This window comes from Esox lucius, chromosome 16 (assembly GCF_011004845.1).
Source record: "Esox lucius isolate fEsoLuc1 chromosome 16, fEsoLuc1.pri, whole genome shotgun sequence".
Taxonomy (NCBI): domain Eukaryota; kingdom Metazoa; phylum Chordata; class Actinopteri; order Esociformes; family Esocidae; genus Esox; species Esox lucius.
In genome coordinates this window covers 12,302,945-12,328,756 of record NC_047584.1, presented here as the reverse complement: position 1 = coordinate 12,328,756, position 25,812 = coordinate 12,302,945, and the positions used below count along the sequence as shown (strand labels likewise).

Genomic DNA, 25,812 nt, shown 5'->3' with positions numbered 1-25,812 from the left:
AGGCTCCAGGGCGAGCGTAGTCATGGTGTGGTGTACTGGCCGACTTGGCTGCTGTGATTTAGGGTATCTGGCATCTTTCTGAATGAGGAAACAGGGCCAAGCCTCTGACCTTCATCCTTACCAGTCCTCCATCCACCCATGATCCTGGAACCTCTGTCCTTATCAGAGAGGAAGAGACCAGGGCGGGACACTGTCCAATGCAATCAAAGAGAGATCAGCATGTCGGATGCCATTCGTGTATGTATTTTTGATCTGCAATAAAAATTGTGTGCATGTACGTATTAGCAATGTGAAAGTGAATCCTACTCTTTCTAAGGCACAGCGAATAAGAAGGATCTATGAAGTGTTTGAATGTCTTTCTCAAGGCAAAAGCGAGCTGTTGTAGTGACCATGGCAGAGATCGAGACATGAGGGGAAAGTTATGAGCACCGAATAAGGATGAGGAATAGGCTACATGAGCAGAAAAAATGTGTTTATCTTTCTCAGAAAAAGCTAAAGAAAGAGGGTGGTGACATCTAATCAAGATGATTAGCCTTGCCAGGTCAGATGTCCCCTCAAGGTTTCAATGCAGTGGTTGTGAGTGTGACTGGTGTGTGGTGTGGTTGGTTACTAATAGATGGGTGGAGATAGTACTTTGATTTGGTACATGGGGGCAGGGGAATCCGAAATGCAAATGCAGGATATATATCAAATATGCATGAGTGAGTTATTATTTCTAACAATCCTCTTATAACTGGTATGACTGAGACACATTAACTGTTTTTCCTCCAGAACACAGCTCAGCTATACAATCAGCTCAGGTATACAAAGGTACACAAAAACGTGGGAGAGGCTACAGTAAACCTCTGTTGATACCATATACAGAAAAAAAGACTGATGACAAGATACGAACTTGTTCATTTTCATTTTCCTAATAATTAGTATTTTGTCAATTCCAAGTCATTTATCTTGTGTAGTAATTCAATGAACATTACCAAAGTAACTTAAATAAAAAACAATCTCTGATATGATTACCAACGTACATGCAAACTTATCGCTGACATCAATCAAACGAGTTGTTTTTCCTGTTTTAGCCACCGGAGGACAGCAGAGTAAGAAAGCTACATAAGTCGAGCGTTGAAGCTGACTGTGATGACTCTCCTCAAATTCAGCATCTGAGTGGCGCGAGAGGCTGGAACTTCCTGTGCTGTCTGTTCACCCGTTTTACATATACAGGGTGATTTTGGAGCTGCAAAGTGACAGGGAGCGAGTGTATCCATTATGAGAGAAAGGCGTCCGTGCTGAAGCTGTAAATGCGGATTGTTTACATCAGTCGGAGAAGCTTTTCCTTCTATGCCCCCTCCTTCCGCGCAGTGTCGCGGCGGCTTCCTCGACTCCCCTTCACCGCAGACAACACTGGAGCTGGCTATGGGGCCGTAAACAGCCCGGGCCCTGACTAAAGACCTGCGTTGCATCAGAAAAGGAAGATTATTGATGCACAATTCACTTTGTTGACTGGTGCATCAAACAAGAGTTATTGCTAGGAAACAACTACTGATTTTGAACTACGTTCTTTTTCCAAGATAATCGCAAGCTCTGATATTGGAGTGGGTTGATGTGCCGACCAAGCTGACCGAGATATTATGGCTGTTCTAAAACTCGTCGAGCAGGTATTTATGGCAGTTTTTACAAATTATTAATATTTCCTGTTTACTGTCTATACCTAAACCTTCCTGATTATGCATTGCAATTGTGGATACTTTGTTTATAGAAATCAATACCGAAGTCAAAGCAAGCCGAATGTTTTTGTTAATGTTACATAATTGAGAAATTATCATGCATCGCTTGCAAGCCGAGAGGATATTGTTTTTCTAGTGCCCAAAGGAACAGCTGCGTACCGCTACGCGAGCGATGTGTGCATGGCATTTCGCGCTGTCAATGAAATTCGGGCGTTATGTGTTTGCGTTTAGTAGTTACATTTGCTTTAATATTAATTTTTTACGCTCACCTTTTAAAATTAGGACAACGGATTCGGGGGGACTTGTGTTGGCTCTACGGCAAGCTGCCCGGTTGTGTCACGGCGCGCAGCTAGAATTCAGCTAATTCCTTTATGGTCTACATTATTTATTATTTTGCCTAGCCTCCATTATGTATGATCTGACAAGCTTTTACGCTCTATCTGGTTAAGTTAACATCTTTTCATTTCGAAAAAACAAACAAAACAAAAAACAAGCGTTTGGTTTGACCGAACAAGTTCCTCATTTTTCTCTCTTCTTTAATAGCAATCAGCAAGGAGAGTAGGATGTTGGCAAAATGGCCTTTTGTCACAAACTCAAAACTTCACCATGAGAGCATGCAATCCTTTTACAGCCACTGACGACAATACCTTGTTGCTGTCACTACCCACTTATAGGAGTGGTTGTTCTTCACCATACAGATTTACAGTAGCTGTTTTTGTTTTAGATTTTTAAGTGATAGGGTCAATGGGACAATAATGAAAACCTTTTAAGGGGTCATCGGCCCTGCTCCGCTACAGCTCTCAGGCATTGATGGTGTTTCCTTACTCATACGCTGTAGCGGTAGCCAGTGGTTGGCAGCCCGCCAGATAATCGACTGTGATTGATCGTTTGCTATTGCGTATGACGTGGTTACGTAAAATACCCATGGAAGCATTGTAGAATATGGCAGGAGTTAACATTGCCTGGGCATAGGAATTTGCCCATTGCCATTGGATTTTTTGTCTCATCATCCAATGGCAACATCCAAGTTCAAGAATAATAAAGGTTGACTACACCAGTGGCTCCAAACCAGGGGTAGTGATTAAAATGACTAGTCTTTAGCTAGCTAGATTGTTACGATTAATAAAATGAGTAGTCTTTAGCTAGCTAGATTATGATTGATATATGAAATCCATGCCACACAAACATACTGTTTCCAGTAATCCTTGTCACCAAGTGAGTAGCACAATATGGCTTCTTGAGTGATTTTGTCAATAAGGAACCAGGCAAACCTAGTTCACCTGTACCACAGTTAGAAGGGATGAATGTTGCCACCCTTGCTGGATTTGAACCATGGTCTTCTACATGACAGGCTGTGTCTTTAACCTCTACACCACTAAGCTATATGTGTGCCACGTGTCTCGACATTAGATAATTTTGTCAAGCATTAACATCACAAGTTTGATTATTTAGCTACACACCATTAAACATTGTGTTAAACCGACTAACATGTCTTATTAAGTTTACTTCAACCTAAAATAGCATCTATGAATTGTATGGCTTTTGCCACTAGCCATTGTAACTGCTTATTAGCCAGTAATAGGCTTACTACTACCTATTAACTTACTACTTGGAATAGTCATAAGAATTGAACAATTGCTAGTGAGACTGAAAATTAACTTTACACTGCCAAAGCTATTTCATTTCATGGCACAACAACATTTGTTTTTCTTTCATTCGTGAATGACATTGATACAATAACTATCAATATAGGTGATGATAACTAACTTTTTCGTCAAGTGAAAAGACCAGAGAATCATAGAAACCCCTCCTTTTACTGCGCAAGGGATTGTGATCTATATTATGCACACTTCAAAAATCCACCAGAAATAGTCGCAATATAACTGGTCAACAGTTTTATTTTAGGCTTACTATAACATAGCTAGTGAAGGTCGTAGCCAGCAAAGTTTTGTCTACCCTGAACAAATCCTAATGCATCATTTGTTTTGACTGTGGCGAGGCTCAAACACCAGTCGACTGCATGACAGTCCACATCTCTAACCACTACATTATTTAACAAGGGATAGTCACTCATTCACTCATTCACTCATTCACTCATTCACTCACTCACTCACTCACTCACTCACTCACTCACTCACTCACTCACTCAGTAAGAGACATTTGCTCTTCTTGGCTGGCTCTGCTTACGTGTTCCGGCCACAACACTTAATGTCTTAGAAATAATAATAATAATGCTAATGTCCACAACACTTGTATAATAATAATAATATTAGTAGCAGGAGTATGAACAGGCATCAAATTAGATATTTGGTCTACATTTCTCCTCAACTGCCCTACAGTAAGAGCATATTTAGACGACAACAATTGTCGTGACCACAATTTCATTTTAATAACATCAACATAATATGTAAATACAACTCACTGAACCGCTTTGGCCAGACCCCTGACCGGCAAGGTGTATAAACTCACCGACAATTTGGTTTAACTAATATGGTTCTCTCTGTTAAACAACTGCTGTTACTAGTAGTAGAATTGTTTCTGTGCCAGTGTGAGATGTTTTTAGTTGCCGCCCAACAGCAAAATATTTTTTTTTGGGATTCTGTTTATGGAGCTGGAAGGACCTACAGAATCAGACTCTACATCGCTCATTCAACTCCAATACTAAGTAGCCATGAGGAGTATCTGTTGGAATAGTGTCACACGTTACCTCCAAATGATTATTTTTCTGTTTCTGTTCATACATGCAACAGGACCAGTCTTCATATGTCATTGTCTTTAGACAGTAGCTGTGAGGAGTATCTGTCAGGATGGTGTTTAAGGTTTTCTTTATTTACACAATAAAAAAATATATCTGGGTCACAAGTCTTGTTCATCCAGAGAAAACAAACGTAATGTAAAAACAAGTCTGTCAAAGCAAGTTCTATTTTTCTTTACCTGGCTATACAAATGTGATGAAAATAGTCAGACAAATATGTTTTCAAAGTGGCTTTTCTTGTAAAGCTTGTCCCAAGTCAAGTTTTTATATATATATATATATATGATATAATACCCTTGGATATAAAAATAAACTGCCCGTTCAATTTCTCTATAGCAGCGTTCACTGATTTCAACGGCAGTGTTCTCACAGAGGCGGATGGCTGTAATGTAGCAGAGCTTTTAATCCTCATCGGTCACCAGTCTTGTTGGGTGTCAAGCTATTCCCGAAAGTGTAGCTGAAATGAGTTGGCCATGGTTGCTCAATGGTCACATGATGAGGTTACCCTGCCTGTATCTTGAAAACTGGCAACCTACTGTCGCTTGGGCTTTATCTATAGATCAGCCCAGTCAGAATATGTAGAGCGCTAGTTAAAGGAAGTGAAATAAGGTCCTGTGTCTGACTAACAGTCTATCTGAGGCACCCAACACTGATTGTGCTCTCAGACCATCATGAAATATGCACTCTGAGTTGACACAGGAATGTAACTGACATATATTGTATGTTTACAATCCATTTGAATTCAGTCGCTATTTGACAGCACCCCTCTTGAATGGGAAAAAAAACATTCAATAAATATTTTCGCACTGTAAAAGTACAGAGAAGGTGAATGCCAAAACATTCCAGAGATAAAGGTGCTCAAACAATATCTATTCCATACCCCATGTTTGCATTAGACGATCATATGTGTTCTGTCTGCCATCGGTTGACACGCTACTTACTGTTGAATACAGGGAAGGTGTCATATTTTGGCTGAATAAAGGGAAGTTCACATATTGTCACAAGGGCTTATTCTGAATTGTCCTGTGCTTGTATTTGTTCTCCCAAACCTTAAAAAAAGAAAAATTGAATTTGTTATAGAACATTTTCTGTCACATTTCGCTTAAGGCCACTCAATAATTCATTATGAAAATGTGTCTTGCGCATGTTAAAAATAAACTTCAAATAATCCCTTTAAACTGATATTACATCAGAATCTCATTCTGGTTAATGGTTGTGCAGTAATGGGGATGATCTACCAACAAATAAAGAGTGACGATTAAAATTGGACAAATGTCCCCTTTATTTTACTAATGGAAATAAAATTAATACTAAAAATGTATGACCATTTAAATTTACGTTTATTGTCTTAGTAGTCTCAAGTGGCCACACTTGCAAATCTTGTTAGGTCTCCCTTGAGGTCTGGAAAAGACTGTTTGAATGGATCGCTGGCTCAGAGTGCTAAGCTTTCTATTGGATGTTACATATCAAGGAACCTACCACCCTTGGACATTAAAAGCATGGTTGGTGTGTTGCAACAGTTTTTTCAAACTGGATAGAAAATATTTTCCAGAGAGTTGCTGCTAGGTCCTACGCTTGTTTGCAACATGGCAGAAAAAAAGCAAACATGGAGGAACATTTTAATTATACTTTGGTAGAATTCTTCCAATGCTTAAGTCGAGGAAGCCTTTACAACCCCTCTGCTTTAACACTTTACTGAAGAAAATAAATGTTCTGGTGCCTCTACATAGTAAAAAAAAGTATATTGAAAATAATATTAGCATACTACACTCCTCTCAGAACACTGAGCCACGAAAACAACTTACGATTGCCCCACTACATTACCCCGGTCTGGTGTAGTCAGCTACAGCTTTTAGCTAGTAAGATTAGCTATTGGGTGGGAGAGTCCAGTGTGAGAGTATGACATCACTTTGACTCAAGCCGAATCCCTTTGAATTATGACCATATCTAGTGAGCATCTTTGGAGCTCTGCCCATCCAAAGGAATTGATTAGGCTGACCTGTTGTGAAACATTACTAATTTAAACTGGGTTCCACCTCTATTGTCCACACATTTTCAACTTGATCTAAGATGAGGCTAGGGTTGAAGTGGTGTTCGAGTGACCGGCAAATACCTTTGTGTAGTATTTTGAAGTTTAAAAGTCAATTAAATTCAGCCTAAAGGTGTACAAGATAAATTGCAATGGTTTGAAGGGATAGGTTGATTTTATGAAGTATATTTCTAAGATGGGAAAAGCTTTTCCATTGTTTGTAGTACTGAAGAAATGCTTATCTAATGATATGGTGGGGTATGAAAAATGGTTTAACTTTGAGAACCTTTATCTCTTAAATGTGTTTCGCATTCAAGTCCAAAAAGTCAAGTTCTGAGTAAATTTGGGTGGGTGTGTTGTTTCCGTGTGTTTGTACGTACGCCTGAATGTGAATTTGTTTAGAAGGGCACTAAAGGGTGCTCATGACATGCATAGTCTGTCCTGTTTTTTTCCTCTGCTTGTCTTAAATGCTGCTGGGCTTCCCCTATTAAGATAGCAATATCTCCTACATGTCAAACATGCACACAGAGACACGAACACTCACACACACACTTTGTAAGGGGCGCCACCAACAGTGAAAGATGAAAAAAAAGAATGCGCAGCATGTTTGAATTCTGCATTTCATTTTTACTGGGTTATCATAGCTCTCATTTTGGTGTATCAGATTTGCCTGTAACCTTGGGCAACAAGTGCAATTCAGCTGTGATAATTCACCATCCTTATGGAAGACAATGTCAGTGTTTATAGTGTGCTTCGTGCATGTCTCCTTGCACATCTATGTGTGTATTGTTTGCAGCCCAAAGAATGAAAACATTTTTATTTTTATCAGATGCAGGAAGTTTGTGTCAGATGAGGGCAAAACATAAAGGTTTGAGGGAAACTGGGGATAAACATCCATTTGTTTTGTCAAATTCTGGGAACCCCTCTGGCTTCCATTGGGACCCTTTCAGTTACTAGTTAAAATAGGACCTTGACTGTAATGATTTTGTAAATGTAGTCAAGGAAGCTGCCACTCTGTTATTGGATGAGGGATATTTTTGAAAACTATCATTCCCCCGTGTCCACAATGCCTGTCCACTATCACCATCCACAATGCCATATCAAAATGCTAGTTAATTTAAATGAAAAGGTGCTCGCGATTCCCCCTAGTGGCTCTGACTATTACAGGGGTTTTTGCACACAGGCAAACGTCTAATAAAGAAGTAAATGTGGTGTGATTCCTGTTGTGCTTGCGCTACAGTAACAATGGGCTCAGTGTTAAGGTTTCTGATTTGCCTGGAGGGGTGGTGTGGTTTGGGGAATGTCCTCATTCAGGATGGTTGCTTGATTTCAGCCAGCAGGACCCCACCACACACACCCCCGCCTGGTAGTAATGTTCCCCAATTCCCAATTGCAATTAGAAAAAGTGACAGACACCAGCATTGTGACCAGTTGGCGATGCCAGCTGTATGTGTGTGTATGCAAGTACTTGATAGAGCAGAAAACAAGGCAATATCCTGCCAATGGCCCTCTCTGTTTTAAAGGCGTAGCCCCTTCCATTGAGATTCTCATGTGACTGTGAAGTGTCTAACGTAACTCTCCTCTTTAAGGCCCAACGACCCTGCGATTATCTACATTTCTTGTGTGGATGAAATGTGTTATAGGTTTGTAGGTGGGGAATAGAGGCGAGAAAACATTCCAGATCTATACATACAAAGGAGGGCCCTATTCCCATGAATCATTACTCCTCCAGCTGAGAGGCCAGTTTGGTGGTTTGGACCTCCTTTGGAAAGCTGTCCTGTGGGGAGGACGAAGCCTCGTTAGGCTCTAATGCCGGGCCGCCTCTGCCTCTTCACCTGCTGTTTTACAAAGGCCTACTCATTTTCTGCACAGGCCTTTGCAGATTATAGGATCAGTGTGCGTGTGTAAGTGGAACTGAAAACGCTCTCTAAACTAAGCTTCCTCTCTGTGCATTAATTCTAAGAAGGTGACAGAGTACAACAGGAAGTGAGGCGGTGAGGTGGAGGAAGAACAGGAAGTCACGATGCAGCAACGTGGTCTGGTCTGAATGTGTGGTGCATAGGGCTCAGTCATTGCTCTGACTCATTCTCTTCCTGCCTACCATTGGCTTTTATTTTATAACTGACAGGCTGTGGAAACAATTTCCATTTCCGTATGACGAGGGCTAGGTAAGCCCTTTTTCAATCCTTTTAGATGGCACTTTTTTTTTTCTTCAAATTGCTGCAAATCTGGTTGATAAAGCAAGGCAGAGAGTCCATTACATTGTTTTCACCAGTCAGAACAACAGAAGAAGAGAAGATCCATTTCAGAAGTTTGACCATGTCCGGGACTAGATGGTTCTGGTCTGACTGTCTACCTGTATGCCTATTTTCCCCCATCATTCAGCCTGGGGTGTTTCTCAGAAAGCTTACCGGGTGTACTGATCTAAGGCGTAGCACAGATTGTCACTGACACTGATCATTTGTGCTTGCATGCCGGTGATGTCCGGGACCTTAATTTAGGTCAGAGAGATAGTGGAGACTTGGCCACTGTGATGTCACTCACCACTAAGATAATGGCCTCTATACTTTATGGCCCAGTGCTGTTCCTTTGAAGTGCAAGATCTTTATTGCCCTCCATTTGTAAATAACCTCATACAGTTTTATTAAATCTGCCAGTCTTTAACTACACTGCTAAGCCAATACCAGATGTAGGCCTTCGGGCAGTGAGCCTTCCTCGGTCACTCGTTTGTCCGTCTTTTTAAAATGGAGTGAAGGGTCACACAGCTGCTTATGCTAGCAGTGCTCTCATTCCATTCCGTGGGAAGGACCTCAGTCCCCTCTCTGGCTGTTTACCATCACAACTGATACATCTGTTATCTTAAGATGCTATTCAGGGTGACTGCTTAGTATTAAAGACAGCTCAGTTTTCACAAAGACTTTAATGTATCTTTTTGGTGTTTGAGACATATAGTTGCTTGAATGGCCACTTAGAGCAGTTCAAGTTTCTGCTGTTCTGTTATACAGTTTGGGCATAGACAAGGATGATTGAATGAACCCTGAGTCTGACCATTTCTATCCTCTCTCTCTTACTAGCCTCCGCTGGTCCAGGCCATCTTCAATGGAGATCCTGAGGAGATCCGCATGCTTATTCACAAATCCGAGGATATCAACGCCTTGGTAAGACCACTAGACATTTCATTCGGTGTGCTTCCATGTTCCAGAGCACACAAGTGAAAGACAGCCAGGGATTGTTGGATAAAACTGCTTCCCCTCTTCAAACACCCCTTTGTGGCCCAAGGCATCGTTTTGTATTAGCAGAAGGTCAAAGGTCAACACTGTTGACAAAAAGGACATGGGCTGATTGGCCTTGTCCCGTTCTCTTCCCTGGGTATTTAATCTCCTCTATGGGCGGTTGGCTGTTATAAGAGGCACTGCAATATAAACTCTATCCTGTACTCTATACTCTTGTCCTGTTTAGTTTCAGAGGCAGTGGCTAACTGACCAGCTGAATTTGTCTTTATTTGTGTGCTAACTGTCTGGCGTCCACCACGACAGGGGATATTTTGACCGTAGCAATTAGCTTAGCTTGTCCCATAAGATACTTACTGTAACAGCAGATTTTGTTAAATGCTAGTTCTGTAAGCTTAGCTGTCTAGGAGTGTTTCCCTTGCCATTGTCCACAAAGTGAGGTTGGGCTCTTTGGCATATCTCTGTAAAACTCTGCTACCGCTCGCCTAAAATCATCAAGACTTCAGTGTTTCAATCCAAATAATTGTCTACCAGTACCTCTTGATGTTGCGCGCACACACACAGGTCAAATGTATAGCCCCAAACCTGTTAGGGCTGTCTCTAACACCCTCCGTCATCCCTCACTCCCCCAGGATGCAGAGAAGCGTACCCCACTCCATGCCGCAGCCTTCTTGGGGGACGCCGAGATAACCGAGCTTCTCATTCTGTCTGGTAAACCAACCTCGTTCTGTTTTACTTCTTTCGCTAAAATAGTATCATCATACAGTTGTTGTGAGTAGAATGATTGTGTTTCAGGCGACAGCATTTTTCTCTTTACCCCCCTGCTTAATGCCAGGTTGTCTCTCTTTCTCTTTGTCACCAGGGGCTCGAGTAAATGCCAAAGACAACATGTGGCTCACTCCTCTCCACCGCGCTGTGGCGTCCCGTAGTGAGGTGGGTCGGTTGACGGCCACTCGCTGACACACACACACAAAACACTCTCATGCGTGTGTCTACTGCTCTCCCATAACACACACACACTCTCTCACACGCACGCACACACACACTTTCCATTCGGCGCAGTGGCAGGCAGCAAGGAGAACGGTGACACATTCTCAGGGCCCCGTGCTGACACACAGGCGGTCAGAAGCAGAAACCAAGCCTAAACCGGCCAGCGGGATGAGAGGAGTGGAAAGGAGAGGACACACTAAGCTTCGGTCACCAGCCTGACCACCGTCCACTCCTCCCTGCTCTGCTGAGGGCCAGTCAGTCAGGAATTCAATGGCAGGAACAGACCCATGCAAACCAGCAGCAGAGCCATAGCAACTGTTAACACAATAAACAAAATACTTGGTCTCAAACTGGTCGTTCCACATGGCTTGGTTAGCTTAAGATGTACGGACTCACTGACAGACAGGTTTGCGTGAACCGCAAATGTGTCTGTCTCGGTTCGTATCTGAAAATTAATGCATGTTTATGAAAGGCCTCCTGTTGTTAGATATTTGCGTGTCTGTTTACTTGTAAAAGCCATGTACATTTCCTGTGTTCATGTTCTGTCTATGCCACTTACACGGTTCCTATGCAGACACACACACAGCACAGTTTCCTGTCTTCACACCGTCTCGTGCTCTTCTACCACACCCCTCTACAGGAGGCGGTTCGCGCGCTGATCCGCCACTCGGCTGACGTGAACGCGCGGGATAAGAATTGGCAGACGCCGCTCCACGTTGCCGCGGCCAACAAGGCTCTCCGCTGCGCTGAGGTCATCATCCCCCTCCTGAGCAGCGTCAACGTGTCGGACCGCGGGGGGCGGACCGCCCTGCACCATGCAGCCCTCAACGGCCACACGGAGGTACCCGGGACTATCATCTCTTGTGGACTCTGCCAGTTAGACCCAGGCCCAGTTCAGCAAGGAAACTGACATTCCAGTACTCTGCCAGTTAGACCCAGGCCCAGTTCAGCAAGGAAACTGACATTCCAGTACTCTGCCAGTTAGACCCAGGCCCAGTTCAGCAAGGAAACTGACATTCCAGTACTCTGCCAGTTAGACCCAGGCCCAGTTCAGCAAAGAAAGTGACATTCCAGTACTCTGCCAGTTAGACCCAGGCCCAGTTCAGCAAGGAAACTGACATTCCAGTACTCTGCCAGTTAGACCCAGGCCCAGTTCAGAAAGGAAACTGACATTCCAGTACTCTGCCCAGTTAGATCCAGGCCCAGTTCAGCAAGGAAAGTGACATTCCAGGACTCTGCCAGTTAGATCCAGCCCCAGTTCAGCAAGGAAAGTGACATTCCAGTACTCTGCCCGTTAGATCCAGCCCCAGTTCAGCAAGGAAAGTGACATTCCAGTACTCTGCCAGTTAGATCCAGGCCCAGTTCAGCAAGGAAAGTGACATTCCAGGACTCTGCCAGTTAGATCCAGGCCCAGTTCAGCAAGGAAAGTGACATTCCAGTACTAAATCACATTCCCTGTCACAGGGAGTGATACAATCACTTTCGGTCACGCTAATTCAATCGTTTTTTCTTTAAAACCTGATAATGAACTGTACCCAAGGAATCCCAGTTCTAGAATAGTCCCTGGTAGGAAGGAGAGTGGATGCACAGCAGTGAAACTGGCTTTGAAGGAACTACGTAGGAACTCCATGGAAATCTGAAAGACTTGGATAAAGATGTAGGCAAGGGATCATTGTGCCACTTTGCCCTCTGAATGGCCAGTGAGTGATGGAACTGTATTGTCATAGTGTTGTTTCTACCATGCAAGTGTGACCGGTGTTAAAGGTCAAGTCACACAGGCAACATGACAGGTGTTTAAGGTTTATTCACACAGGCAACATGACAGGTGTTAAATGTCAAGTCACACAGGCAACATGACAGGTGTTAAATGTCAAGTCACACAGGCAACATGACAGGTGTTTAAGGTCAAGTCACACAGGCAACATGACAGGTGTTTAAGGTTAATTCACACAGGCAACATGACAGATGTTAAATGTCAAGTCACACAGGCAACATGACAGGTGTTTAAGGTCAAGTCACACAGGCAACATGACAGGTGTTTAAGGTCAAGTCACACAGGCAACATGACAGGTGTTTAAGGTTAATTCACACAGGCAACATGACAGGTGTTAAAGGTCAAGTCACACAGGCAACATGACAGGTGTTAAATGTCAAGTCACACAGGCAACATGACAGGTGTTAAAGGTCAAGTCACACAGGCAACATGACAGGTGTTAAAGGTCAAGTCACACAGGCAACATGACAGGTGTTTAAGGTCAAGTCACACAGGCAACATGACCGGTGTCAAAGGTCAAGTCACACAGGCAACATGACAGGTGTTAAAGGTAATGTCACACAGGCAACATGACAGGTGTTAAAGGTAATGTCACACAGGCAACATGACAGGTGTTAAAGGTAAAGTCACAGTCATCTACAGAACTTGAATGGTTTTTGTTGCCTTAACACTAGTCAGATTGATGCATTTCAAATACTTACATAAAGGAGCCTGGTCCAGGCTTGGGCCCTCTGTGGAACACACACCTGACTCACCCCCGGCTGGCTGCTGAGACCGACACACTGCTTACCTCCCCGCTGTTGTTCTGTCTCACTCGTCTCATCTCCATTTCAGATGGTAAACCTGCTATTGGCAAAGGGAGCCAACATCAATGCATTTGACAAGAAGGATGGCCGTGCACTGCACTGGGCAGCATATATGGGTAAGACAGACATGCTTTGGAACATCTGAGTCCATCAAACCCACGCAATGTCTCAGACAACACCGGCGCTATTTGGACTGAACTCAAGTGAGCAATGCGTCTTAGAATCTGGCAATAAACTGAGCCGAATGACAATGCCAGCTCTCTCAAAGGATCAGTCATGTTGCTGAACATGTGACGGTCGTATTATACTGGTGTTTTTCATAAGGGAGGCCTTGCGAATGATGTGTTTTGGTGCGCCCCCTGCAGGTCACCTGGATGTAGTGTGCCTACTGGTCAGCCAGGGTGCGGAGGTCAGCTGTAAGGATAAACGAGGTTACACCCCCCTACACACAGCCGCTTCTAACGGTCAGATCGCAGTGGTCAAACATCTGCTCAACTTGGCTGTCGAGGTACAGGGACTCGTGCGCACGCACGCCAACACGCCCACACACGAATTCAAGTATGCGCTCCTAAACTGCACGTGGGGTATAACAGTGACTTGCTCTTCACTCCGCTGTGACTGCAGATCGATGAGGCCAATGCTTTCGGGAACACCGCCCTTCACATAGCCTGTTTCAACGGTCAGGACGCCGTCGTCAGTGAGCTGATCGATTACGGGGCTAACGTCAGCCAGCCCAACAACAAGGGGTTTACCCCACTGCACTTCGCCGCCGCGTCCACCCACGGAGCCCTCTGCCTGGAGTTCCTGGTCAACAACGGAGCTGACGTGAACGTACAGGTCTGTCCGTCTCTCGGGGCCGCTCTCTTCTCAGTCTGTCGTTAACGCGGTCGGTCGTTTCAGCTCACCGATTCTTCCTCTTTCAGAGTCGGGATGGGAAGAGCCCCCTCCACATGACGGCGGTCCACGGCCGCTTTACTCGCTCCCAGACGCTCATCCAGAACGGTAGCGTCTCTGGGTGTCTGTGAATTTCAGTTCAGTAGTCTTTTCATGCCTTCATATTATATTTTAGAAGTCTGGAATGAATATCGCTTTCTTCTCTTCAGGTGGTGAGATTGACAGCGTGGACAAGGATGGAAACACTCCGCTTCACGTAGCTGCTCGATATGGCCACGAGCTTCTCATCAACACACTCATCACCAGTGGAGCTGACTGCACAAGGTGCGTGCGTGTGCGCGTGCATGTGTGTGTGTGTGCGTGCAATAATGGATTAAGGCTTTCAAACATGTTGGTGTGGTAGACCAAGGCACTTCCTTCATGGTTAAGACCTGTCTCCCCACAGACGAGGGGTCCATGGTATGTTCCCCCTCCACCTGGCTGCTATGAACGCCCACTCAGACTGCTGCCGGAAACTGCTCTCCTCAGGTAACAGCAGCTGCTGCACTTAGCCACTGGCTGTTCTGGTCTTTCTCTTCTGGCCGGAGAACAGGAATGTCTTATTGCTACTTCCCCAGTGCTGAATTCCTCAGGAGGGGTAAATATTCGGCCCTTGACAGATTGGAGTCACATTGTTTCTCCGACATCAATACAAGGCAGTGGCCCTGCAAAACACATGAGCGTTGGGGCAGCAGGCAGAGACCAACAAGGAGTCCGTCTGATTACTGAGATAAGAAATGGCTTTGCAGATAAGGATCTCAGCCCGGTGCTCCTCTTGAAATCAGCGCTCAGATTTCTGTTTAGATAAGCGTTTGGTTGTTGAAACATTTTCTGAATGTTGTTGGTCTCGTAACTGCGGGTCAGAGCTACGGCGTAGTGGGGAGATTGAGCTCTGTGAGGAAGGCCTCTACTGTAGGAATACAACATAGGAAGGCCTCTACTGTAGGAATACAACATAGGAAGGCCTATACTGTAGGAATACAACATAGGAAGGCCTATACTGTAGGAATACAACATAGGAAGGCCTATACTGTAGGAATACAACATAGGAAGGCCTATACTGTAGGAATACAACATAGGAAGGCCTCTACTGTAGGAATACAACATAGGAAGGCCTATAGTGTAGGAATACAACATACTGAGTGATCTACAGTGGATAAGCTTGGAGCCAGTTCTATGTGGCTGCACAGTTGTTTTTGCGCTGCGGAGACAGGCGGCCTGAACCACAGGATTAGAGGGGTGGATTGAGGGCAATATTCATTTTCCTTAGCTGTCAGTAACTATATCCCCCGATTTACTGGCCAGAATGGTTTGACCCGGTATGCTACAGTTCTGGACAGAGGACCAAAGTGTGACAGCTTGATAGTTATTCAAATAAAACTCTGCACGAAATTCTGCTTGCTTAACTCGCCTACACTCTTCCTTCTTCCTTTGTTTTGTGTGCCTTTTAGAGAATGAGTACATGTAGACGTTTAAAGAGAATGTCTCAGCGTGTGTATGTGTTATACTGTTTCAGCCTGCCTGCCTTACCTTCTCTTTGTAATTCTGTCTTTCTCTGCACCAACACCCATGTTTCACCACCATCTATTTCTCCACTTCTACCAACACTCATTCATTTCTCCATCTTCACCAACACCCATCTATTTCTCCACTTCTACCAACACTCATTCATTACACCCATCTAATTCTGCACCTGTCTGTCCCTCGCTGTTTTTTCGGTGCTTCCTGCTGTGGCTTTCTGCTCCCTCCCTGTGTACGTCACCCCCTGTAGGAAGGAGGTTTAGCGTAATATGTCCCCTCAGTAACGACCCCTCGCCCTCGGCCCTGTCTGCAGGCTTCCAGATCGACACCCCCGACGCCCTGGGGAGGACCTGTCTACATGCAGCCGCCGCTGGGGGGTGAGTCTCTCTGTGTGTCTCTCTCTATCTAGCCCTCTCACTCTCGCTCTCTCTCTCTCTCTCTCTCGCTCTTTCTCTCTGTCAGTCTTTATCTCTCTTTCTCTGTCTTACCCTGTCTCTCAGTCTCTATGCATGTCTGATGAAAGCAAGAGAAATACCCACACACCGTTGCTATGGCATAATGTATTCTCCCTCTCCATCTGTCTTGTTGTGCAGTAATGTGGAGTGTGTCAAGTTGCTGCTGAGCAGTGGAGGGGACCACAACCGGAGGGACAAATGTGGCAGGTGGGTGGCTGTTGGTGGCCTGAAGCATCGACCGGGCCAAACCGGTGGACATTGAACTGGTATGGCCTGAAGCATCGACTGGGCCATACCGGTCGACATTGAACTGGTATGGCCTGAAGCATCGACTGGGCCATACCGGTCGACATTGAACTGGTATGAGTTGATGAGTTTTAACAGTTAATTCTCAACGAGAATCTGTCTGAAGAAAGAGGTTTAGAAAGCGAAAGTGAACGGAGAGTGGGGCTGCATCAGTTTGCACTCCATTTCTGTCAGTTCCTCTCTCCAGTTCCTGTGTAGGTGAGAGCAATTTCCCCCCCTAGTCATGTGACTCAGCAGTTCGGTTCACTAGTCTTCTGTTTTTAGTTCTCTGATGAGTGTGACTCAGATCAGTGGTGCATTACAACATATCCTTTGTGCGTGTGTCTCAACCTCCAGGACCCCTCTCCACTATGCGGCTGCCAGTCGTCACTATCAGTGCCTGGAGACCCTGGTGTCTTGTGGGACCTGCATTAACGCCACTGACCAGTGGGGGCGCTCTGCCTTGCACTACGCCGCTGCCTCCGATCTGGACAGAAGGTGAGTTTCTCTTACCGATCCGATTCAGCCTACGCTGACAATACGTTGACTCTGCTATCAGGATTTGGCACTGTTCTACCAGGCTGATAAGATCACCCCAGTTGCATGTAAATCAGTCCGGTATCAAAGAGCTTGTTAAGACCTTTTTCAGTTAATGTTCAGAGATAAAAGACCACACGGCTGAGCTGGTTCCTACAGGATATGCTGCTAGTTATCAAATGCAATTAAAAGGTTGTGCTGAGTCATGGCACTGAGGCCAGCTAAAAGATGTTGTATGGTTTTTGGTGGTGGCCATCCTCTTCAGAAGTTACTCCGGCTAGTAGCTCCTGTTTCCATGGCAACCCATGGTTATTTTGAGGTATCTGTACTGACGGTGGTAGACTTGGGATTCACACCTCTGATTGGTTCAATCTCCAAACATTTAAAGGGTTACAGTAGTACAGTAATACAAGTGACCCTGAATACAACCTCTGAATAATCAGAGGGAACAAACAATGAAGATACCAACTGATTTTGATTGCACTCACACACTGTGTTTATCGTGATTGTCCCATGGAAGCTTGTAATATCATATTTTTAAAACGTATTACATGGTAGAGGATAGTTTTTTGTTCCAAAAACCTTTTTAAAGACCGAATCATTTCAACAACATCTTAATTGTTCAGTGTTGTCTTTTTTAAAGGCGGCGTCAGGCTTTGGAGCCGGAGAGTGAAGGGGTCCAGGCAGAGAAGGAGAAGGAGGCTGCACTGTGAGTGCTCTTTTAGTTTTGGGGGGGGGGGGGGGTGACTGTATGTTTATTCACACACGAAGTCAGTCGAAAACAGGGTTAAGTGGAGTTGGGTGTCCTTGCACAAGGCTCCGGGCACCCGGGACATGCCGGGGAGAGCATGCCCAAAGCTCACGGCTGAAGGGTACCGGAGCTAAATTGGAGCGGGACAGATGGCCACCACTCCCAGCATTTTCCACAACGTTCCGCTCTCTAACCAAATGTTGCATGCTCTGCTGCTCGCCCAACTCCTGGTCCAGTCTGCTAACAGACTCTGGTCAGCATAGACCTGTTTAAGACAGACATTATCTTATCTCTGTCTCGCAGCTAGTTTGAATAGCTTTTTGCATAATGTCAATTGAACACGTCTGTCTCTCTATCTACTGTTTAACGGACACGCCGAAATGAAGGTAATACAAAAATTTAACAATATGTTGCAGAAATTATGTCCTTAAGCGCTTAGTAATAACAACTACCTCTTGGATTACAGAAATTAAACTGTGCCTTGGACTAGCCAGGGCAAGCTTTCAATAAGACTATTTTCTAGCTAAGTGTTGCTTGCTTGCCTTACATAAAAAATGTCATACAGTTAACCAAGTGTGTTTGGCCTTACTTCATAACCTCTGAGACTCTTGAATAATAATGATGCCATTATAGCATTCACAATTGTTTTTTGTTGTAGCTGTCTGGAGTTCCTGTTACAAAGTGGTGCTACTGCCTCTCTGAAGGACAAGCAGGGCTACAGTCCAGTCCACTACGCTGCAGCCTATGGCCACAGACACTGCCTGGAGCTGGTGGGTGCAAGCATGCACGCGCACACACATTGGGGGTTACGTGATCCAAAGCTTTTGTCTGCTAGTTAACCATGTATCTATCTAGAGCCTCAACTACAATTTCACAAGGGATCATAAAGACGCACCTTCCAGATTCCTCTGGAATTGCTGGTTTCGATGTGAACTGTGTGGTCTGTGGAAGTGAACTGTGTGGTCTGTGGTTGCGCACTGTGTGGTCTGTGGTTGCGCACTGTGTGGTCTGTGGTTGCGCACTGTGTGGTCTGTGGTAGCGAACTGTGTGGTCTGTGGTTGCGCACTGTGTGGTCTGTGGTAGCGAACTGTGTGGTCTGTGGTAGCGAACTGTGTGGTCTGTGGTTGCAAACTGTGTGGTCTGTGGTTGTGCTTTCAGCTGCTAGACCGAGATGAGAGTCATCAGGACCCTGACTCTGGGAGCGCTCGGAGCCCGCTCCACCTTGCTGTGAGTCCTTATTAACCCCATACTGTTCACACATTATCACGTATCCATTCTAGCCACTCATTATCTCCTTCAACTGCCATGAATTAGACTGGAGGCGAATAGTGTTTTCCCGATCTTTTGAACATAAGTTCCAGTTGTTTTTATGGTTAGGGCGTCTGGTCTGGAAAAACATATTTTACCAGGTACACATTAACAGACGGACAGACAGATATTGGATAGACTATAGTATCATTGAACAACAACAGGTAGTGTGTGTAACCGGGGCGTGTCTCACGTCTCCCAGGCGTACCATGGCCACGCCCAGGCCCTGGAGGTGCTTCTTCAGGGGGAGAGGGAGGTCGACCAGGGGGACGAGGCCGGGCGTTCTCCCCTGGCCTTGGCAGCCCTCAGGGGCCACACTGACTGTGTCCACACCCTCCTGGGCCAGGGGGCCTCGCCACGTACCACGGACACCAAGAGAGGACGCACCCCAGTACACCTGGCAGGTAAACATCCTTCTCTGTGTGCCTGTGCGTAGGGGAGAATTAGATGTGCTCTTTTTGTACTCGTCTCTCTCTGTCTCCTCAGTGATGAACGGACATACCTCGTGTGTGCGCCTCCTGCTGGATGACCAGGACAGTGCAGACTTGGTGGAGGCCGCGGACTCCCAGGGACAGTGAGTTGACCCATCCATCCGTGGATTTAATGACACAGGCTAGGTGTTATATACACAGGGACCATCGCGTAGATCTCAACATCCTGTCGGACAAACAGGCTAGCGGTTCCATGTTCCGCCATCTCCTCCATAGCTTTTCATTCATTTGGTCTCTCGGAACTGGGTGTCCACTGATGTGTTGGTTTCCACTCTGACTGTGGTCTTTCTGCCAGGACTCCTCTGATGCTGGCGGTGGCCGGGGGTCACGTGGACGCCGTATCTCTGCTGCTGGAAAGGGGGGCCGCCGTCGACACAGCTGACAATAATGGCATGACCGCCCTCCACCTGGGGGTGTGTGTGTGTGTGTGTGTGTGTTAATGTGTGACTGTGTGCAAACGGACGTGTGTGAATGTTCTGAAGCAGCTTGTAAAAAAAGCGATCGCTTTGTCCGCAACTTCCCCTGTCTAAAAGTTTTGAGTTGGTCCGCCTCTCTCTTCCCCTCCCATCATTCCTTCCACCCACCCGCTCCCAGTTGCTGTGTGGTCAGGAAGAGTGCGTCCAGTGTCTGTTGGAGCAGGAGGCCTCTGTGCTGCTGGGGGACTCCAGGGGCCGAACGGCCCTGCATCTAGCTGCTGCGAAGGGCCACGCGTCCTGGCTCGCGGAGCTGCTGAGTATCGCCTGTTCCGAACAGCCGACGCCCCCCCTCCGGGACCACCAGGGATACACACCGCTGCACTGGGCCTGCTCCTACGGTCAGCTACATACCTCCTGCAGGCCCGCCTTCAACCGGGGCTCTTCAGCCTTGACGCCCTGTCGAGTTTTCCTTTGTCTTTACCAAAACCTGGTACGTAAGCACCCCTGAATGTGGACCTAATCTTGTTTTGTCTGGCGTGTGTTCAGGTCACGAGGGCTGTGTTGAGGTGCTGCTGGAGCAGAAAGGTTGTCGCTGTATCGACGGCAACCCCTTCACCCCCCTGCACTGTGCCGTGTAAGTATTGTCCCGCGCCGCGCGGCGTCCCAGGGAAACGTTCTAATCCACCACGTCACCCGTAGACTTTTCCCGACTGTGTTTTCCGCCTCATAGGCGTCGGCGTTTACACGTTCTGTGCTTTGCTCCTCAGGATGAACGACCACGAGCCCTGCGCCTCCCTGCTCCTGGAGGCCATGGGATCGGACATCGCCAGCTGCAGGGACTCTAAGGACAGGTAGGTGGTTGTGAAAGCCGGTTCAGATTGACACCGGAGGTGGCCGTTCCCGAATCGACCGGCGGCTGTGTCTCACGCGCCTGTCCTGGAATTCTCTCTCAGGACACCCCTCCACGCGGCGGCGTTCTCTGGTCACGTGGACTGTGTCCAGCTGCTCCTGTCCCACGACGCGCCCGTGGACGCAGTGGACCAATCGGGGTGCAGTGCACTGATGATGGCTGCCGAGAGGGGCAGAGTTGAGGTGGTAGAGCTGCTGTTGAACAGTGCCAACGCCACTCTGGGTTTCGTGGACCAGAACGGGAACACGGCTCTCCACCTGGCCTGCAGTAGTGTGAGTGACCCCTTCCACGGATCAGGCTCCCGATACGTCTTTGACGTGACATTCGTATGTAGCGTACGTACATTATAACGCAAGTTATCTCACGCTGGTTCTGTCGATGTCCTCTCGCTCCGTCTCTCAGGGGAAGGAGGACTGTGTGCTGTTAATCCTGGAGAAGCTGAAGGACACGGTTCTCATAGGTGCCACAAACACAGCACTGCAGACGTAAGTGCTTAACAGTGAAGCAACCATTAGGCCTTAATTTGTAAGGATTTGTAGCTTCAAATAAAAGGACACTTGAAGCAAACTTCCTCATGTCTGTCCCCCCCAGGCCCCTCCACCTAGCGGCCCGTCGCGGTCTGAAGCAGGCCGTCCAGGAGCTGTTGTCCAGGGGGGCCAGTGTTCAGATGTTGGATGAGAACGGTGGGTCAAAAGGTCTGGTGTGGGCACCGGATCTAACAGCATGCTGCCATTGTATCGGCTGCCTGCGGTTCTTCGGTGTTTGCATGTCAATGTGTCTGTGCTACGTTAGGCTAGCGGTCTGTGTGCTACGTTAGGCTAGCGGTCTGTGTGCTACGTTAGGCTAGCGGTCTGTGTGCTACGCTAGGCTAGCGGTCTGTGTGCTACGTTAGGCTAGCGGCCTGTGTGCTGTGCTATCGTCCTGAGCCTGTGTGTCAAGCATTGTCATTACGGCTTTGCCTGACACGTCACCTGACTAGGAGTAACTCAAGGCCCATGTCATTGTCTTAGGTTTTTATTGATTGTAATGGATAGACTGAGGTGTTCCATTATAAGGGCCCTGGTGTAGTTCTGTTCAGGTTACTCCCTGTTGTCTGCGCTGGCTGTGTACTAATGGAATGCTGCTTTCTCCCATCGTCCCCCCCATCTGTTTTTTGTCCCGCTTTGCTCTTCGCTTCTTCCATGCCCCCCATCTTTCTGTCCCTTTCTCTGTCCCTCCATCCCCATCTCTTTCTCCCCTCCCGTCTCTGTGTCACTCAGGTCTGACTCCTGCTCTGGCTTGTGCTCCTAGCAGGGAGGTGGCTGACTGTCTGGCTCTCATTCTGGCTACCATGATGCCTTTCTGCTCCCCTTGCAGCTCCGGAGCACCCTCCCCAGGTTCCCTCCTGAGGGCCTTACCCAGACAGGGGAAGGGCTCCCGGGGACCTCGCAGCCCAAAGGCCCCGTCGGGACCCTCTAGCGATGGCAGTGCTAGTCAGGGCACCAATGAAAATGACTCGGACTCTGAAACCTTTTGACTCCTACGACCAGGACCTATGATGCTGTCTCTTATCAGAACGCACGATGTCCTCAGATCAGCACTTTCCAACCACCTACCACCCCTGATCTCATGTGTCCCCAGAGAAAAATCTCTCAGTGGGGCTTGTAAAGGACTTGATCCACTCTGAAGGCTAGAGCTTGACCCCTGAACTAAACGTGCCTGCTGGTGCTTCTCCAGATCAACCTTGGGTACTTCGTTTCAGCTTAGCTATGACAGCAGCTGAGACATTTCCAATGAAAGCCATTTTTTTTAATCGTTTGCATGAATAGGACCAGGAAAAAAGAAAAGCAGAAATGTAAACTTTTAAACAGATTTTTTTATTTTGGTTGATGTACCAAAAATGGACACAAGTTTACACTGTATACAGTATCTGTTTTATTGTTGTGTCTGGGTAGGTATACAGAAAGGTACAAACTGCTCTATCTACCCAGGGATGTAAGTATAGCACAACCTAACTAAAGCACAATTCCGGAATTCACTCCGAGGCCTATTATAGAGACAGGGTAAACCTCTAGTCAGAGTGGACGGATTGCTCCCTGGGCAGTTCCCACACAAATACAAATCAGACATTGATTGGGCCCCTATGATTTTCTTAAACATGTCAGCCAACCAAACTCTCAGCAATGATTATTATCTATGGGGAACAAGGATCCAGTGTTGATTGGGATTTTCTCACACGGTCAGTTAGTCAAGTTGTAATGTTACAGGACCACAGTGTTTCAGTGTGCTGAGATACTTTATGATGTCAGATTTGGTCTCCAGAGAAGAGTTTTTAACACCTCTGCAGTATTTATTAAAGTTTATATTATGGTACAGAATACTGCCTGCACTTGAAACATAAAGGAGAGCAGGACGACTCTTCATCCCTTCCCCATTTCCTGTCCACACAGGTTCTGTCTACCTTGCAGGAGTGTGTCAGTGCCTTGTCTCTCCCTTGTTTTTAGTTTTTATTTCCATTTTCAAAACTGTCTGAGTATGCCAATTGTCCGTGTGTGTGTGTGTGTGTGTAATATATGTGTGACATTCATTGGAAACGTTTGAGATTAGAGTCGGTGAACTCAAGAGGTAGGGACCATTTTAGAGTCCTATCGCTTTTAACCCTGAAAAAAAAGTCACCTCACACCAATATAACTTCTCAGCTAAGGTCAGACATGGGTGTGTGTGTTTGTCTGTGAATGCATGTGTGTCTGCAACAAGGTGTCTGTGACAAAATGGCGTTTTCAGATTTTTGTTTATACGGTTATTGTAATTGTGTATGATGTCATAGAAAAGCGCAGCCTATTCTGTAATAACTGTCTCAAGCACAGAGAATGAGAACCACCGAGCACGTTTTAAAAAGCAGTGTTAGTTTGATGTCTCTGTTTCTAAAGACATTGAGAATAACAGTGACAAAGAGATTATGTGTGTCCAAAATGGCACCCTATTCCTTACATAGTGCACTGATTTTGGCCAGAACTCCTTGACCCTTATCAAGAGTGTTGTGCTATAGAGGGAACTGGGAGACATTTAGGGCGTGGCCATGTCTTGTCAGTATTATGTCATAGTGAGCGTCACACAACCAGTGAGTCGTGACAGTCGTATCATTCTGTCACATTGATTTTCATACCATTTCCTGATGCAGTTTGATATGCTGAAGGCTGTTTGTCAGCTAGCCTTTGTTTTATATGAATGAATTGTACAATTATAATATAAAAATCTGTTTTAATTTAGTGCTGTCATTCGCCTGTACTTTACTATATGATTTCAAAATGAAAAGCTATTACTTACCTAGTGAAACACTTACCAAACGGTGTAGTGATAAACACTGACTTTCTAACCTTCATGTGGGAAAACCGACAACCACCACATCACTCATGCAAAAACAACTTGTGAAATCAGTGTTAATAATATTTAATTACATCTCTGTACATTTACAAAATGTTTACATCACATTGATTAGTTTGTTTTCCAAACTAAGACCAGGTAAGATTTTTATTTTTACATGCTATCTCACTGTCTTGTGAAACAGTTCAACATGATCTCCTTTCAAGAAAAGTTCAGAATTAGGGACAGGAGTTTTTTTTTTATATTAGTTTCCAGGCCAGGATTAAAATCTTGAATTAATTAAGTCCCAGTTTTTCCTAGACAGGAATAAATATTTGTTTGCTGATAATTCCAAAAGAAATTTGTGAAGACAAGTAACTCATCCACAGTTTGTCTAGTATCAGGTCTTTTTGTTGTACATACTGCTGGGTTATTTTAATCATTATGGAATGATCCAGTGTGCTTTTCTCTATTGAGCTAGCCATTTGTCTGTATTCCTATCTTCTCCACACTGGTAAATGATGCCCATGTTTTCTGTAGCTACCAGGTTTGTGGTAACTCATGCCCGTATTGTTTTCGGTATCTAGCAGCTTTCAGGTAGCCGTTCCAAGATTCATTAATGCTGTCTCACTAAACAAGATGTGACAATGACATGGGAACGGGCAAGACAACCGAGACATGAGTGAGGCTTCCTGGTTTTCCAGGTCAGCAGTTGACCCCTAGACCTGTCCAGTGGTCAGGGACCATGAGGAAATATTTGTCCATGGCTTCACAGAAACGGGCACGGTACAGCTCCGGAGAGACGACGGTGGGCATCTTACCTGTGAGCCAGAAACAGAACACACCATGAAAATACACCACAGTTATTGGCACACCAACTGTTTGAGATTACAGAACACACCATGAAAATACGCCACAGTTATTGGCACACCAACTGTTTGAGATTACAGAACACACCATGTTAATGAAAATACACCACAGTTACTGGCACACCAACTGTTTGAGATTACAGAACACACCATGTTAATGAAAATACACCACAGTTATTGGCACACCAACTGTTTGAGATTACAGAACACACCATGTTAATGAAAATACACCACAGTTATTGGCACACCAACTGTTTGAGATTACAGAACACACCATGTTAATGAAAATACACCACAGTTACTGGCACACCAACTGTTTGAGATCACATAACACACCATGTTAATGAAAATACGCCACAGTTATTGGCACACCAACTGTTTGAGATTACAGAACACACCATGTTAATGAAAATACACCACAGTTACTGGCACACCAACTGTTTGAGATTACAGAATACACCATGTTAATGAAAATACACCACAGTTATTGGTACACCAACTGTTTGAGATTACATAACACACCATGTTAATGAAAATACACCACAGTTACTGGCACACCAACTGTTTGAGATTACAGAATACACCATGTTAATGAAAATACGCCACAGTTATTGGTACACCAACTGTTTGAGATTACATAACACACCATGTTAATGAAAATACGCCACAGTTATTGGCACACCAACTGTTTG

General features: G+C 45.6%; 2 protein-coding genes across 19 annotated transcripts in view; one reads left to right on the top strand and one right to left on the bottom strand.

Annotated features, from left to right (window-relative positions):
* The first annotated feature begins 1,061 nt into the window (after positions 1 to 1,061).
* On the top strand, positions 1,062 to 24,157 carry ankrd44 (ankyrin repeat domain 44). Of its 3 annotated transcripts, none has more exons than XM_010880003.5 (27): positions 1,068 to 1,649; positions 9,577 to 9,660; positions 10,365 to 10,443; positions 10,595 to 10,665; positions 11,363 to 11,563; positions 13,331 to 13,418; positions 13,668 to 13,810; positions 13,927 to 14,139; positions 14,226 to 14,304; positions 14,406 to 14,520; positions 14,642 to 14,724; positions 16,070 to 16,133; positions 16,350 to 16,418; positions 16,854 to 16,994; positions 17,677 to 17,742; positions 18,443 to 18,554; positions 18,943 to 19,011; positions 19,295 to 19,496; positions 19,579 to 19,666; positions 19,879 to 19,996; positions 20,178 to 20,397; positions 20,546 to 20,633; positions 20,767 to 20,850; positions 20,953 to 21,181; positions 21,312 to 21,394; positions 21,501 to 21,592; positions 22,169 to 24,157. In XM_010880003.5, exons 1-27 carry the CDS (start codon positions 1,623 to 1,625, stop codon positions 22,423 to 22,425), a joined length of 3,165 nt encoding a protein of 1,054 aa, XP_010878305.1. In that variant the 5' UTR covers positions 1,068 to 1,622; the 3' UTR covers positions 22,426 to 24,157. The 3 variants fall into 3 exon arrangements, with proteins under 3 accessions (XP_010878307.1, XP_010878305.1, XP_010878306.1); XM_010880004.5 differs by having other exon boundaries at positions 1,069 to 1,649; positions 22,266 to 22,405; XM_010880005.3 differs by lacking the exons at positions 16,070 to 16,133; positions 16,350 to 16,418; positions 16,854 to 16,994; ... (11 more) ...; positions 21,501 to 21,592; positions 22,169 to 24,157 and adding an exon at positions 15,687 to 16,062 and having other exon boundaries at positions 1,062 to 1,649.
* A 165-nt stretch (positions 24,158 to 24,322) lies between these two features.
* pikfyve (phosphoinositide kinase, FYVE finger containing) overlaps positions 24,323 to 25,812 on the bottom strand; it is a 32,778-nt gene continuing 31,288 nt past the window's right edge. For all 16 annotated transcript variants that reach the window (XM_029113564.2, XM_029113565.2, XM_029113557.2 and 13 more), the window contains one exon: positions 24,323 to 25,072. In XM_029113564.2, coding sequence (XP_028969397.2) covers positions 24,957 to 25,072 — 116 coding nt within the window. In that variant the 3' untranslated portion in view covers positions 24,323 to 24,956. The remainder of the gene's footprint in view (positions 25,073 to 25,812) is intronic.